The sequence below is a fragment of the Apodemus sylvaticus genome, chromosome 15 (assembly GCF_947179515.1).
Source record: "Apodemus sylvaticus chromosome 15, mApoSyl1.1, whole genome shotgun sequence".
Taxonomy (NCBI): domain Eukaryota; kingdom Metazoa; phylum Chordata; class Mammalia; order Rodentia; family Muridae; genus Apodemus; species Apodemus sylvaticus.
Window position 1 is genome coordinate 1,610,996 of NC_067486.1, and position 15,184 is coordinate 1,626,179.

At 44.4% G+C, this 15,184-nt stretch overlaps 1 protein-coding gene across 1 annotated transcript in view; it reads right to left on the reverse strand.

Moving 5' to 3' along the window:
• Pcp4 (Purkinje cell protein 4) overlaps positions 1–15,184 on the reverse strand; it is a 61,667-nt gene that overhangs the window by 32,956 nt on the left and 13,527 nt on the right. The window contains exon 2 of the mRNA XM_052158444.1: positions 772–823. Coding sequence (XP_052014404.1) covers positions 772–823 — 52 coding nt within the window. The remainder of the gene's footprint in view (positions 1–771; positions 824–15,184) is intronic.

Below are 15,184 nucleotides of genomic sequence, written 5' to 3' on the forward strand. Positions count from 1 at the left end.
GTAATGGGGGTTTTCCACAAAAGGAGACCACATTTTGTAAATCATAAAATTTAAGAACATCCAGAATCTTTCATCCCCAGAGCAGCTCTGCAGCCCTCAGGGCTTGTGGGTAAAGGGGCTCACCACTACACCGTGTCCTCAGTCCCAACCCAGCCTTCCACACCACTCTTTGGTTTCCATAAAAATATAAAGCTTATTCCTGCAACTACGGATAGTCATGAAGCCTGAAAAAATGGGAGGCACGTATTCCAAGAACCCTGTGGTTTTATTTGTGGGTGACTGTCTGCAGTAAAAGCAAGAGTCCTGCCTTAGCACCATGCCCAAGACCAGCCCTGGGGTTTGAGCGCTCTGAAGGGCAGGACCCAGTTTCCCACTCTCCCTCCAGGAGTTGAGTATTTCACAGCTTTCGAAGCACTTATCTCATTTGATCTCATTTTAGCCTCACGACAACTCAGGGTGGATTCTCACCAACCCTAATGAAGGAAGCAGAAAACTATATTTGCACTGTAATTAACATGTTGCCCAAAATGAGAGTCCTCTTCTGGGAGGGAAACTGCTTTTAGAATTACGTTTAGCTTGTTTGGCTTTTCTTTTAAAGCTGGACCACGGGGCTCACTGTGAACCACTAAAAGCTACTCTAAACCAAAGCACAAGCATGAACAGCAAGCTGATTCAGGTGGAAGGCATTGGAAGGCACTGTTCAGAATCACAGGAGCCGAGGAAGATGCAGATGGGGAAGGGGAGGTAGCGGGACCTTTCCGGCCAACTTACCATTATCTCCTGGCGTCTTGTCTTTTCCGTTGGTCGCTCCGGCACTTTGTCTCTATAAACATTTCAAGAAATGAAAAATAAATGATTAGATATATTTAGGACTGTTTTGTTTTGTTTTCCTTTTCTGCTAATTCAAGCATCTCTTGTATCACATTAAGTTTGGGGTCACCATAGCTTAGATCACAGTGCTGGTGAGACCCTGAAACTAACTCCCACCAAGGATCTGCTGAAGGTGCCTGTCACCTCCCTCATCAGTGCCCGCTGCAGGCTGAATACAACTCAGGAGTTGTACAGAAAGCCAAACAGCAAGGGTTATCAATTGAGCATAACCTCATCTAAATATGAGACAAGTAGCCAAGGCTGTATGCCCACCACAGGGCTGCTGAGACTGGCCTCACACCGCTCTGTTCTCCTGACAGGCACAAGGGACTCCTATGTTCATCATTCTTCCCACTGCTGATCCACTTTATCTATCACTGTCTGTTCCTGTGCTGGGTATTTCTATTTGTCCAGTTTGGCAAGAAGTGCAAAATGTATTATGAGTTATTTTTAAATATACCCTTTACTGTTTGACAGTGTTGTGCAGGTTTATAGTAAATTTTAGTCATCCCCAATTAAACCCAGTATGAAAAAATAACTTTTAAGGTTATATTCACATCAGTCTGGGAGATTCCATGAGGAATTTCTGAGATAGGTGTGAAAGGTAACATGCATGCAAGCAGAGAGCACAATAAACTCTTGAGAGTTTATTACGGCAGTTACTCTGATCCAGGGAGGAAGATGCACCTTGTCAATCCAAGTATTTGGCAACTGTCAGAATTTTCAATTATCAGAAGCATTGATTTGAAAACACAGAAAGAGACTGCAATGACTCTAATTTCCAGAAGGAAGAGGGGCTCACAGGAAACATGACCTGTCCAATTGAGTGGCAGGAACCTGGGCTCCTTTCCCAGAAAATGGTATCCAGTGGAAGTTATCACTGTGACATAACCACAGTAAAAAGGTCTTGGAAAGACAGACAGCCACCAGAAAGGACAAACCACATTAAGTAACCCCTAAGAAATAATGGCAGCCTTTGAGTTTATACCTGGGTCCAACGGCCTAGAAACCATCTCCTAGGAGGAGGAATCAGTACCCTTCAATGCTCAATGTTGTCATAAGAAATTTTTGGGTCACTAGTCAATGGTGACTCATGGGACACAGATCCAGTTTCTAATCAGTGTAAACAAAGAGAATCAATGATACATATGGATGTCAGTTCAGTTAAATGTCCTCTAAATGCTTAGTACCCTGAGCAAATGACAGCCCCAAGAGAACACACCAAAGGGCACCCCCTCATATTTTACCAATACCCTCATCCCACATCCTTGTGAAGCAGAAAGCAGACATCCACCTGGTCAGAGATGCTGTGCTCCACCCAGTGAGGCAAGCACCTCTCTGGATGGAATAGAGAGGAGAGGTGAAGTGAGAGGAAAGATCACAGAACCGCTGGCCCCTTCTTCATATTTAATTTGGAACCTTTGAGTTTCCACAATGAAAGACTTGCCAGCATTCAGTCTCCAGCCAGACATCAATTATCTCTGCCACGGCATTCATCCCCTACCTGGTGGAAGCTGTAACATAACCAGCTTCATTTAAACCAGATAGCTCATTCCTTGCCTACAGCAGATGTATAGGCACCAACAGCCATTTCTTTTCATCTGTCCTTAATCTGATGCCACCTCCAGTCCTCTGTCATACAAAGCTAGTCAATGTGTGACTTCTGATGGAAATGAACTTCCCAAATCAGGGATGCAGCAGACACCCTGGGTATGAACAAGCCCACTCTCTAAGGCCTCCCTTGAATAATTCATAGGTGGGTAAAGATAAAAGGGAAATTGTGCTGCGAGAAAGGTGAGATTTTCCCGGGTAGAATAACGACAAATTAAATGAAATACAAGTGCAAAGTGGGTGCAGGCTCTGCTTCTCATCATCTTAAAATGCTTTAAACACCAATACCTTTCAGATACCACAAATGCCACCTGGCTCCATAAAAGATCACTTTTTAGAAACCCGAGGAAGACCAAATGAGATGCTCAGAGAGAAGAGAAAGGAGTCATTCTCTGAGGATTTGTAAGACGGGGGCTTTTGTGTCAGGTCTTGCATGATGGAAGCAAAATGGAGCTTATAGTTGTCAGAGGAGAGGCTGTCTCAGATCAGAAAATGATCCTGACAGAGGAAAGCACATCACTGAAGCATCTCGTTTCAAGGACCTAGTAACATTTTCAAAGGAAGATTGGTGCAGTGGAGGGTGCCCAGAAGTTTCTATGTCACTGGAGTCTGGTCCTCACACATGTTCATTTTACTGTCCTACTGTATGGAGTGACAGGTGTCCCTGAATTAAAAAGCAAACGGTCTAGGTCAGGCCCTGGGGCTGTCAGACACCACCAACTTTGTGATTTCTGACAATGTCTTTAATGAGGTATGTGTTCTCTCCAGCCTCACTTTGCCCATTGTATCCTAAGACACAAAGCAGAACTTTGCACAAGGCCACAAAGCTGAGAAGTACTGAGTCAGGATTATTACCCAAAAGTCAGGTGCTCAGGTCTCACTGTCAGCCACTATGTAGGAATGTTTCTTCCCACTGTGTATCTCATCTCTCCTGAGCCATCACCACAGATAAGGAGACCAAAGAAGGGAATCCATATCTTAAGGCTAATATGGTCTCATTAGCACCCACAGGTTAGAAGTATCAAGAACATTTGGATTATAGGAAGAAGTAGCCTGACCAATAACAAAGGGCTGAATGGTAGGATAGCTGTAAGGTTGTTTGTAAGTTTATAGATAGTACAAGTACCAGAGTTAAACTACACTGTAATAAATGACTATGTGGCTACAAGATTGGTTGGATTAATCAATGGATGGATTAGTGGATGAATTGATGGATCAATGGATAGATTAATGGATGTGCCATGAATGGATAGATGTATAGAATAATGGATGGATAGATCAATTAATAGATCAATGGACTTGTGAGTAGATGGATGGGTAGATTGGTGGATAGATAGATCAATAGATCAATGGGTGTGGGCTAATGGACCAACAGATAGATGGATGGATAGATGGATGGAAAATGGATGGATTAATGGTTAACAGATGGAAAGATGGTTGGTAGGTAAATAGATATGTGATAGATAGATAAGTGAATGGGCAGGTAGGTGAGTGAATAGATCAACAGACAAAGGTCATAAAGGAGAATCAGAAAACATTTAATTGTTCATGAAAGGATAGAAGTGCTCAGCATTGGGAAAGAGGCTGCCTTTTAATTCCACCCTCACTCTCATCTTCCACCAGCTCTAACTATGACACCATTGTCCTGAAATCATGCTAGCCACTGAACAAAACATCAAGTGTATAATCTATTATAATTACATCAAGTGGTAAAGGAAACAAACCAGTGAACTGGCAAATCTTGGCTTCAGATTCGGGAATTCTGAGTCCTTTTCTAGGAAATCAGAAATAGCTCCATGACATCATGTATGCCCCCAGCTCCGATGCCCACATAATTTATTTAATACATTGGTATATGCAGAAGGAAGAGAAAGGTCATTCTAGCAAATACACCTAGCTACAGCTTACCATTCCAATTGCCAAATTACCACAATTAAAGTCAGGTATTAAAATTATACTTTCAGAATAGTCCATAAACCCAAACAGTAGTGTGTGTGAAAGTTTTGAGGGCAAGTCCTTCCAGAAGCAGAAATCTGACTGGGTATTTTCTGATGTTGCTAAAAAATTAGTCAAAGGCTGTGGAACCAAGAATAGGAGGGATGACGTGCATGAGGATTTGCTCATTGTCTCTTCTGGAGGTAGAGGCAGTGCCCCTAGAAGCCAAAAGTCAGCCTCCACCTCAACCTCAACAAAACCCGAATCCTGGGCCCTCATCATCCCACTCCCAGGGGACTGCTGAGTCTAGCCATTTGCCTCTTGTCAAGGTACTGGACCAGGTGGTCCTCTGCAGCTCACCCCCTGCTTCATCCCATCCTACCAAGTCTACTTTCATAAAATATGCATAAGTGGGATTCTCTGGTGCTCTCCATCCCCACAGACATGGCCCTGTTCCATAGGACGAACATCTGGGAGAATGACAGCCTCTCCCTCCTTCTGTCATCTGAAGCTAGCAACCCTTCCTCGCTACAGAAGCCAGATCTGTGATGGTCCTCATCCTCTTCACACACACTAAAGACACGACCCTGCTGTCATCTACAGAAACCTCTTCTAGAATCACAGGGCCTTCTGTAGGATGCGACATTCATTGGATTCAGCTTTGCTGTTATCTTACAAATAGCCAGGTTACTGGGCCCCTTAGGGTATAATGTTCTTGAAACCACCAATTTTAATATTGGCCTTAAGATGCAATTAGAATGTGCTAAATACCCACATGACTTCAAATGTGAATGTCCCCTTTTGCTCAGCCCCAGGTTAGTAGTACAACATGTCTAAGAAGTTTAATAAGGAGACAGAAGAACAGTGAGGCCTGGATAGAACAAATGCTCTAGGTTAGCCATCAGTAGATGCTTACCAAACAACTTGAAGTTTTCCTTCCCCACCAATCCCGACTAATAAAAATAGAACATTTAAGAACTGAATGAAGCCTCAATAAAAAAAAAAAAACCAAAGCAACAATTACAAGTATCAAAGAGGCCCATACCTTTAAATGTTTATTTTGATAATTTAATATATTCCTAGTATTCATTAGAAGGCAAGAGAAGTAGTCTGAAGACACGACTTTTGAAGTAATTTTTCCTGACATTCTCATTGTACCAAGATCTTTGAGAAGTATGTGTGTGTGTGTCCATCTGTCTGTCTGTCTGTGGTGTGTGTGAGAAAAAGGGGTGTGAGTGATGTGTGTGAGATGTGTATGTATGTGTGAGAGAGATGTACATGTGAGAGATGTGTATGCGTATGTACAGCATGTCTCTGTGTGTATATGAGATGTGTGTATATGAGAGAGATATATGTGTGATGTGTGTGAGAGATATCTGTGTGAATGTATGCGTGCATATATGTCTGAATATGTGTGTGTGAGATATGTATGAGATGTTTGTGGATTTGTGGTGTGTGTGTGTGTGTGTGTTAGCCTGGATTTCCCAGAAAGCAGAGCCTGGGGCAAATACCATTTGTGCTATAACTTTTAGTGAAGATGATGCTATGAATGAATCCTATAAAGGGAACCCTATGAAGGGAAGGGTGGGAGACAAGTGGACAGCACAAACTATCAGGATGCTTTCTCAAGCTGGCCGTGGTTAGGTGCAGGTTACCTTCAAGAGCTGTGCAGGCTATGAGTGGGGATGAGGGGCAGGGGAGGCACAGGAGTTATCTCTGTCTGGCACGGATCCTAAATGTTCCACAGAGCACCAATTCCCAAAGCCTCTGAACTGTACAGTCTCACCTGGCATGGGCTGATGGGGAAGCCTCAGGGGGTAGAGGGGTGGAAATGGAGGTGTTTGGAGTGGGCAGGAAATGATGAGCAGCTTTTGTGTATGTGCCCAAGCCCGCACAGGACTAGTGGCCACAGACAGAGGTCCTCAGAGGTAAGATTTGCAATAGCACAGGAAAGGCAAATGACTCAGCACACAAGCTTAGCAGGATGAATGGTTGCAGCCAAATCACAGAGCCGTGAACATTTCACAGTAGCCAGCCACTGTTGAACAGAACATATCAATTTCCAGGAAACAGTGGGCCCTGGGTTTATTTGTCCATGTACTTCGAGCTAATGATGAATATTGGCAGAGGTCTGACCACTTCCAAGCCACAGTCAGGAGCACACACGTTGACCACACTGCCTCATATGGAGTAGCAGGGCAAAGAGCTTGAAACATCATTAACAAACTGAGCAACATCCTGGTGGTATCTCCTGAAAATCCCAATCATGCTTCATTTGAGCATAACAAACTTAATAACATCTCTGCCCCCCGATTCTTTTTGAAGAACTCTTCTGCAAAGCCACCTTGCTTATAGAATAACCACCCTGGGCAAGAGCCCGAGCTTTGCCTCAAGGACAAAATGTACAGGCATGCCAAGAAATTCGGTCTTCAAGATAGAAACTTGAATGCAAAGAAATACTTTAATGCAAGACAGATACTTTAGTTCGAGAAAACCAGTAATCTCAACAATTTGGAGAATTGCTCCAATGCAGTGCAGCTGTTAAAGCCTGCCATTGCATCACAAACCAAAGCTACAGGTTAAGATTGGATGCTGCTGCCTCCTGAGTTTTGCTACATGATTTCTAGACTCCCAATGTCACAGGCCTATCTGCCACTTTGCTGTCTGTGACTGTGACATCAGTATTTCATTTGTACTTCATACAAGAGGCCAAATTAGAAAAAGTGGTGTCATTACCCATGCTAATTTGCAACTTGAGACACAGGGCTCACTTGGAAACTCATCTGGCTGAGTGTGCACAGCTCCACCTCTAGCACTAGAAGCACATCCTCAGGAAATGATATGTTTAATACTGGAAATATGAAGAGTATGAAACACGATGTGAATTCCCACTTGTTGAATCTGGGGTACAACCCCCATATGGGGACATAGTCCTCTAAAACCTCTACCATTTGGTAGACTGAGGCAGGAGGATTATAAGTTCAAGGTTAGCCCAGTCTACATAGTGAGTTATAGACCATCTTGAGCTGCATGAGACTTTGTCTCAAAAATAAAAAATGGGAGGTAGAAGGATATCTTAGCAGGTAAAGGCACCTTCTGGCCTGCAGACCTGACTGTTATTCCCAGATCCCACAGGAAGAAAGGAGAGAACCAACTCTTGAAAGTTGTTCTCTGACCTATACAATGTACTATCACACACACAGAGTTGGGTTGGGGAGGAGGAGGAGAAGGAGGAGAAGAGGAAAAAGAAGAGGAAGAGGAGGAGGAAGAAGAGGAGGAGGAGGAGGAGGAGCAGGAGGAAGAAGAAGAAGAAGAAGAAGAAGAAGAAGAAGAAGAAGAAGAAGAAGAAGAAGAAGAAGAAGAAGAAGAAGAAGAAGAAGAAGAAGAAGAAGTTTTTTTTTTTTTTTAATTTTTAAAGAAAAAAATGAGCATCCAGGTTGTAGCTCAGGAATATTCTCTGAAGGTGGGCGTACAGCATGTATGGGTAAATCAGAATTCTTTAGCTTGCTATCCATTTTGGTGAGATGTCATTTACTTGGAACAGTCATCCTTTCAAACCTCACTTTGCAAAGGAGAAGGAGCCTCCTGGGCAGCTAAGTACATAGATCATCCCTAAACTCCTCGGGGCTGCACAGACCCAAGTCTCCTGCCTCCTCCTTAGCCACCAAATATTGGAAGGAAATTTTATCTGAGTTTGACTTTGACAACTTTGGAAAAAGGCAAATGACCCTCATACAGGAAACAGGGCTTATAGGGGACAAGGAATGTGTAACATGGAGAAATTTCTTCTCAGCTGTGTTGCCAAGCTCCTCAGGGATGGAAGGAAATTGGTCCCCATGGGCATGGTATCCACTTCCCATGGTCAATTACTTAGAGAAATCCCCAGTTAGAGGACTGTAGTGTCATGCTGGCTAGGGAATAAAAGGTTCACTTTAAAGGTAAGATATGAGGAGGTTGGCGAAGTGGCTCAGGGGCTAAGAATGAATACAGCTTTTTCAGAGGACCAAGCTTTCATTCTCAGCACCCACCCTGGGTAGCTCACGGCTGCCTGTAACTCCCATTCTTAGCACCCTCTTCTTCCCTCTGCAGGCACCTGCACACACATGGCATGTACTCACAAAGACACATACATAATTTTTTTAAGAAAGCGAGCAAGCAGATATGACACTGGCAGGCAAAGCCAAAGTCAGTCAGCAGAGAGAGCCCACCCCGGCTCTTCCCAGGTCAGTTGCTTTGGCCTTTACCGAGCCAGGCCTAGGCTGGGACCTAGAGATTACCCCATTTTGGCTAGCTCACAATCTGGGGGGGCAGGGGTTAGTCCAAGAGAGAAAACTAACCAACTTAACATGTGAGAAGAGTTCTGAGCCCAGAAAACCTGAGGTCGAAGGTCTGGGCATAGGGCTTCTCATTCACAGAGGACACAGTCTCATGTCGACAGCAGATTGTAAGCAGGGGGCTACCTGCCAGCTAGGATTTCAGTCTCAGTCCCCACCCTCCAGGGAGGAAAGGTATTCATAGCTGGCCCCTGCTGGCCACATTTCAAAGACCCAGATCTTGAGTGCTACTCTTCTTCTGCCATCTATGATGGTATCTCCCCCACAGCCATCATCCAGGTCCATCCAGTAGATGGGATACCCATGCAAAGAGAATATGAGTTCTTGCTGCAAGGCACTCTTTAGCATTTTTTACTTCCCTTCTTGGTCTCTAGTCTCTGTAGGCCTCTACCAAGCAGTTGCATGGACTCTACATAGGAAGGAAGGAAGGAAGGAAGGAAGGAAGGAAGGAAGGAAGGAAGGAAGGAAGGAAGGAAGGAAGGAAGGAAGGAAGGAAGGAACCATCCACATCATTGTCCCACTGCCTTGGAAGCTCTTGCTAGCCACTTTGTACCATCCAGCACCCGCACCCCACCAAGCACGCCACTACGATGCCCTTTCTCATTATTTTTCCCTGTGGTACTGTCTTCCTTAATGTCAGAGTCTTGATAGTCACATTTCTGAGAGCTTTACGGTCTCTAGCTCCCCTACAATAGCAGCATTTTCGCAAGCCATCCCTCTCATGAGTCACATAGAAAGGAAGACGCTCCAATCTGCATGTCATTATAGCACGCTGCACTCCGAGGCAATGATGCAGCCTCTCTGCAACATCAAAAACCCCACACTGGAGAGAAATCAGATGAGAAGCCTCCCCAATTATCGCAGTAAGTCCTTCTAAGAGTCTCTTCCCTGCTCCCGCTTTTGATCACCCTGTTTATAAGGAAACAGAAAGGTGTGTTTCTGCGGTATTACACTTAATGTTTTATTGATGAAGGATCAGGAGCCTCTTAGATATTCAGAGTCTAAACGACCTGAGAAGCCAAGACTGCGGTGACTGAGATGAGACCCAGGATGACAACAGCCGGGCCTGCCAGCAGGCTGCTGATGAGCGCTCTGGGGCACCTGGATCATTAAGTGAGTGGCTTCTTGGGAACATCAAAAGCATGTCATTAAAGGCACCTTTCCCATCAAAGTCCCTGAGTTTGTGTGAAGAGCAGGAGAGACTTTCATGCCCACATTTTATGACGAAGAGAGAATAGTTTTAATTTCTTGCCACTGATATTTTTAAGTCATAATTCCTCTAGTAACATTCCAAAAATTGAGCATTAAGAGCTCTGCTAATTTAATCCCTAAAGGACTAGAAATTAATGTCAAAAGAAAACTTTAGCTGGAAAGTTTTTTAAAAAATGGCTTTAAAAAGAAGGATGAGGTGGGCATGCTCACCTTGGCTGCTCTTTCTCTGCGTGCTGATTCTCACGGCTGAAATTCGCCTGAAATACCAATTCTATTCCAAGCACCTGCACCTGACCTTTGGGTAAGGGAATTAAATGTCACACCTGTAGCTCCAGCAAACGCCTCCAAAGAGCCCCTCATTTACAGGTGCTCCTGAGTTATCACGATGGAGTTCCTTGTGTACTCTACCTCACAGTTTGTGGGGGGTTTTCTTAGTGCTTTCAGAGCTACACACACTTTTAAAACATAGTACTTTCACCACCCCCACCCCCAAAATCTTTCATCCTGCCTATCTTCTTTTATCTAGGTATAAAAGTGGAAATGGTCACCTAGAACTTCCTGGGTTTTGTGTTCAAGGAAGAAAGCAAAAATCTCACTTACAACCCAACTAAGCACAAATATAGTGACGTTCTGGGGATATCTCAGGATATTTTATTGTGTCTTTTGTTTGTAGGCACACGTATAGTCTCTATTACATTAAAGTAGCTGTATGCCATACAGATATAATTTTGCCACAGGTGTGCATCACAATCTGAAAGAGCAGATACAAGTCGATGGAACTCTCTAATTGCACAGATCTGACCATGGGAAGAGCCGGGACCATGCTACCAAGCTCGCTCAGAGTGCACAGCCCTGAGCTTCCACACCCATGGATCTTCTCTGTGCCCATAAAGCCACCTGGCTCTGTTTATTCATCTTAGCTTGCTAAAGATTCACAGTGGTGAGCATACTGCCACTATCTTCACCCACAAAACGACAGCAGAGAAGGTTCTGGGTGGTCCTTCATGTTCCGTGAAGTTCACCATAACTTTTGCAGCAATGTGTGTTCAATGCCCTGTACCTCAGAATGTGAGTTTTGGGGGTTGAAAGTCTCACAAGATCTACATAGAGAGGACTTAATCCTCATAGATCCAAGGCCAGTGCCAGTCCCAAGTCACATTCCACGCCTGCTCTAAGGTGTCAGATGTTTCTCCAGGTAGCTGCAGAATGTAGTTACACAGACCTCTGGAGGAGGGGCAGGCGATGGGGTTTAATATGAAGGGGAGGAGGCAGGCATGGCGGCATGCACCCATGATCCCACTACTCAAGAGGCTGAGACAGGAGGATGAGCTCATGACTAGAAGTAAAGCAAGACAATCCATCAATACAGGGCGGAAATCCTCTGCCCTGACTTTGATGGTCACTCGCAGTGGGCATAGCCATGCTTTTGACATTCACCACACTTCCAGTATTTTTACTATTCCTTTTCCTTGGGAGGGGTTCAGATGGGGTCTGAAGCAGCCCAGATTGACCTCAAACTTCCTTTGTAGTTAAGACTGGCCTTGAATTTCTCATCCTCTTGTCTCTGTTCCTGAGTACTGGGATTGCTGGTATGTGACACTGTGCCTGGCTTGACTCCCACTGGTCCTTATAAATCACCATTTGGAAACCACTGAGACACAATCCATTCCCTGAAGTTCACTTTGCAAGGATTCAGTCACCTCACCCACCCCAGTCAACTGAGGTCTGAAAACATTAGTGTAGTCCAATGATAAAGAAACACACAGAGAGACATACACAGAGAGAGAGAGAGAGAGAGAGAGAGAGAGAGAGAGAGAGAGAGAAGGAGAGAGGGAGAGAGGGAGGGGGAGGGGGAGGAGAAAGGGGAGGGGGAGGAGGGAAGGGGAGGGGAGAGGAGGGGAAAGGAGGAATGGAAGGGGGAGGGGTGCAAGAGGGAGAGGGAGAGAGACATATTTACAGAGAAGAGTAGAGACACAGAGACAGGGAGAGAGACAAAGCAGAGAGAGACGCAGAGACAAAAGGCAGAGAGTGAGGAATATGGAGAGAGAGGGAGACATACAGACAGACAAAGAGAGAAGAGATATAAGACAAAACACAGAGAGAGACACACACAGGGACAGAGTAAGACAGAGAGACAGCCATACACACAGAGAGAGAAACAGAGATACAGAAAAAACATAGAGAGACAGATACAAAACAAAGACAGAGACAGAGACACACAGAGAGAAGCAGAAACATAGAGACACAGAGACAGAGTGAGACAAAGACAGAGACATAGAGGGAGAGACACAGAGACAGGCAGAAAGAGACAGAGATAGAAAGCACATTTACTCAGTCAATATTGATTACAAAATATTAATATAATTTCTCTTTTCCATTATTCAGGATTAGTCTCTTAACTGTTCCTGATTGACAAATTCACACAAAGTATGAATGAATATATAGAAATACAGATGTCATACCTAGGGTCTAAGACATCAGAAATTTTAGGAATCTAAACACAGGCAAAAATGGCTAAGTAAGATGTAATCATTCCCAGCCCCCCCACCCCCAGGTTGTATTCTGTGATGCTAGAGGCACTGTGGGCTTCCTTGAGGACACACTGGAGCTTTCTTTACCCAGAAGTCACTAGTGAAGGAAGCAAGTACTAGACCTACAGAACAGGGAACAAAACAACCTGAAGCACACAAAAGGATTTTTCAGGAAGTCGCAACAGTCAGTACTGCAGTAATAGCTCTGCAGATGTGCCAAAACACATTGGCCACACAAGGCAAGGGGGTCGATGCTACTGCGTATTAATTATCCCTTTGGAGGCCTGGCTTTAAAATACAAATGAATACAGAAACATAAAACTGTTGAAACAAAAATGAGGTCATAGACAGTCCAAGGCATCCCAGCCACTCTCAAGAGTTGTGACCCTTCAAGGACAATGAACTTGACCTGGCCATAGTCTGTCTGGCTACAAAATGGGGGCAAAAATTAGCTCTCTTCTAGTAATCCATGAGAACTGAGTGCTCACCCCACAGGAATCGCTCTCTAAAAGCAACTGTACAACCTAAAAATGTGTTTCACAGAAGTGGGACTGCTTCTATTCTATCATGTAAGTATTGCCTTATATTTACAGTCACAAAAAAGGGGCACATTTGATTCAGCCACTGGAAGAATAAGAGTGACCATGCAAGGCTGAATGACGCTAAGTGTGTGCCTTAGCAAAGTAGTTTTCATACGTAGTCAAGTTCTTCAAGGAGAACTAAAAATCATGGAGTTCAGTATGTCCCTACGGCTACTGTGAGACCCCAAGGACAGAACACTATCATTTGGTTGCTGATCTCAACCAAGTTTTCCTGGATCCCTGATTCTGCCATGGGTATGTTTTGTGATCTTGGTACAATTTACAGATTGTAGTATTTTTTTCTAGAAAGGGAAAAGGCAGTAGGGAGATGCACTGATGGCCAGAATGGAGTTATGGGTGGAAAACTGGAAGAACTTAACGATCCCATCACAAGTGTCCAACCCAACTCAGACTCAAGACTCAAGTCTGAGATTGGAGGAAGGCCACATGAACTGTTGGATTAATCCACCCTTGGCTCTCCTTGAAAATCCCAAGGCTGTGTAATATCACACTTTTTGCATCCAAAGAAACCCTACCCCTCCCACCCACTTCCCCCATTTATTTCCTGCTTTTGAGTCATTTCCTTAGATTTTCCTCATGACAGAGGTCTCTAGGATGCTTGTCATAACAGTTTCTGTTCTTGACAAAGAAGAGGCATGGATATCCAGATGTTTACAAATGTATCGTTGAAGAACATGCAGAAGGCACCCGGCACCCACAGAGGAGAGGATAAACCAGATTTCTCTCCCTGCTCTGAGAAGTCATGGCTGACCAGATAGAGGGCAGGAGTAAGAAAGTGGATAGATAACTGTCAGAATGAAGGCAGGAATGAGGCACACCTACAGCTGTCTTCTTTGAGGACACCTTGTACAGGTGACAAGAGGGGGAAAAGCCAACAGAGCCAGTTTTCAAGGACTAAGTGAAACCCACACTGTAAGGTGCTCAAGACAAGCATCACACCCTCTGTTCCTATTGTACAAGAGTGATTTCTCTCCATCCTTTTCCATTCCTTAACACCCAAGGAGCCAAAAACTCACATGGGGCCAACTGAGAATACAGAAAGTACCCACATTTTACTTTCTGTATCTTCTGCTCTCTGGGAGAACAGAGATGCCAGGTTCACTTTGTTAAATAGGCACCTCAGCCATCTGTCCCAGGTTTGACATTTAACTAGACACAATTGGGATCCTTTTTAGGGTTTGTCTGACACAGTTGCCTAAGTCACTTTACCTGAGGACAGCCCTGGGTACACACAGGAGTCTTGGTGGGGTTTTGATGAATGTGAAAACAAAACAAACAAAAAATAAAAAGCAAAGAAGCTGCACTAATGAAATGTGGTCCTGTCACGCTGATTGTGTAAGAGCCTTAGGTACATGTGTGTGCATATGCATGAGTGTGTGTGTGTGTGTGCAGAAAAGAGAAGAAATATATCTTCTCTTTGCTCAAGAGTAACATCACCATTCCCTTCTTTTGCCATCCATCCCATAATATGCAAGTCCTGTGAAGTGCTGGGCCCTGTGCACTCAAAGGACAGAGAAGAAGCAGAGGCCAGTGCATTAGTTACCTTTCCTGCTGCTAACAAGAAGGAAGGAATTTATTTTTGACTCACAGTCTTAGGCTCACAGTTTTAGGGCACAGTCCATCAAAATGGCAGAGGTATGGTGGCTGAGATTCGAGGAAGCTGCAGCCACAGCCAGGATGGGATGAACCCTGGAGCTCAGTTCACTTTCTCTTTTTTTGTTCATGGGTTTCTCCACCCCATGGGATGGTGCCACCAACATTGACAGTGAGTACCCCTGCCTTAGTTAACCCAGAAATTCCCTCTGGGTGTGCCTAGAGTTCTGTTTCCATAGTGACTATAATGTTATCCAGTCAAGAACCAGTATCAGCCACTGTAATTTCTGAATGAAATGTCTATAGGACTGGGAGAATCTTTCCCTGCCAGTCCCTGAGTGCCCACCGACCAGGTTGCTGGCAGCTTCACACACAGCTATATCAACCCTCCTTGGCAGAGCCAACAAGACTAACTGCCACACTCAGCTTCTGCACCAGGTGAACAAACACGACTATAAGGAAAGAAAAGACACAAGCGAAGTCCATTGCTACCCAG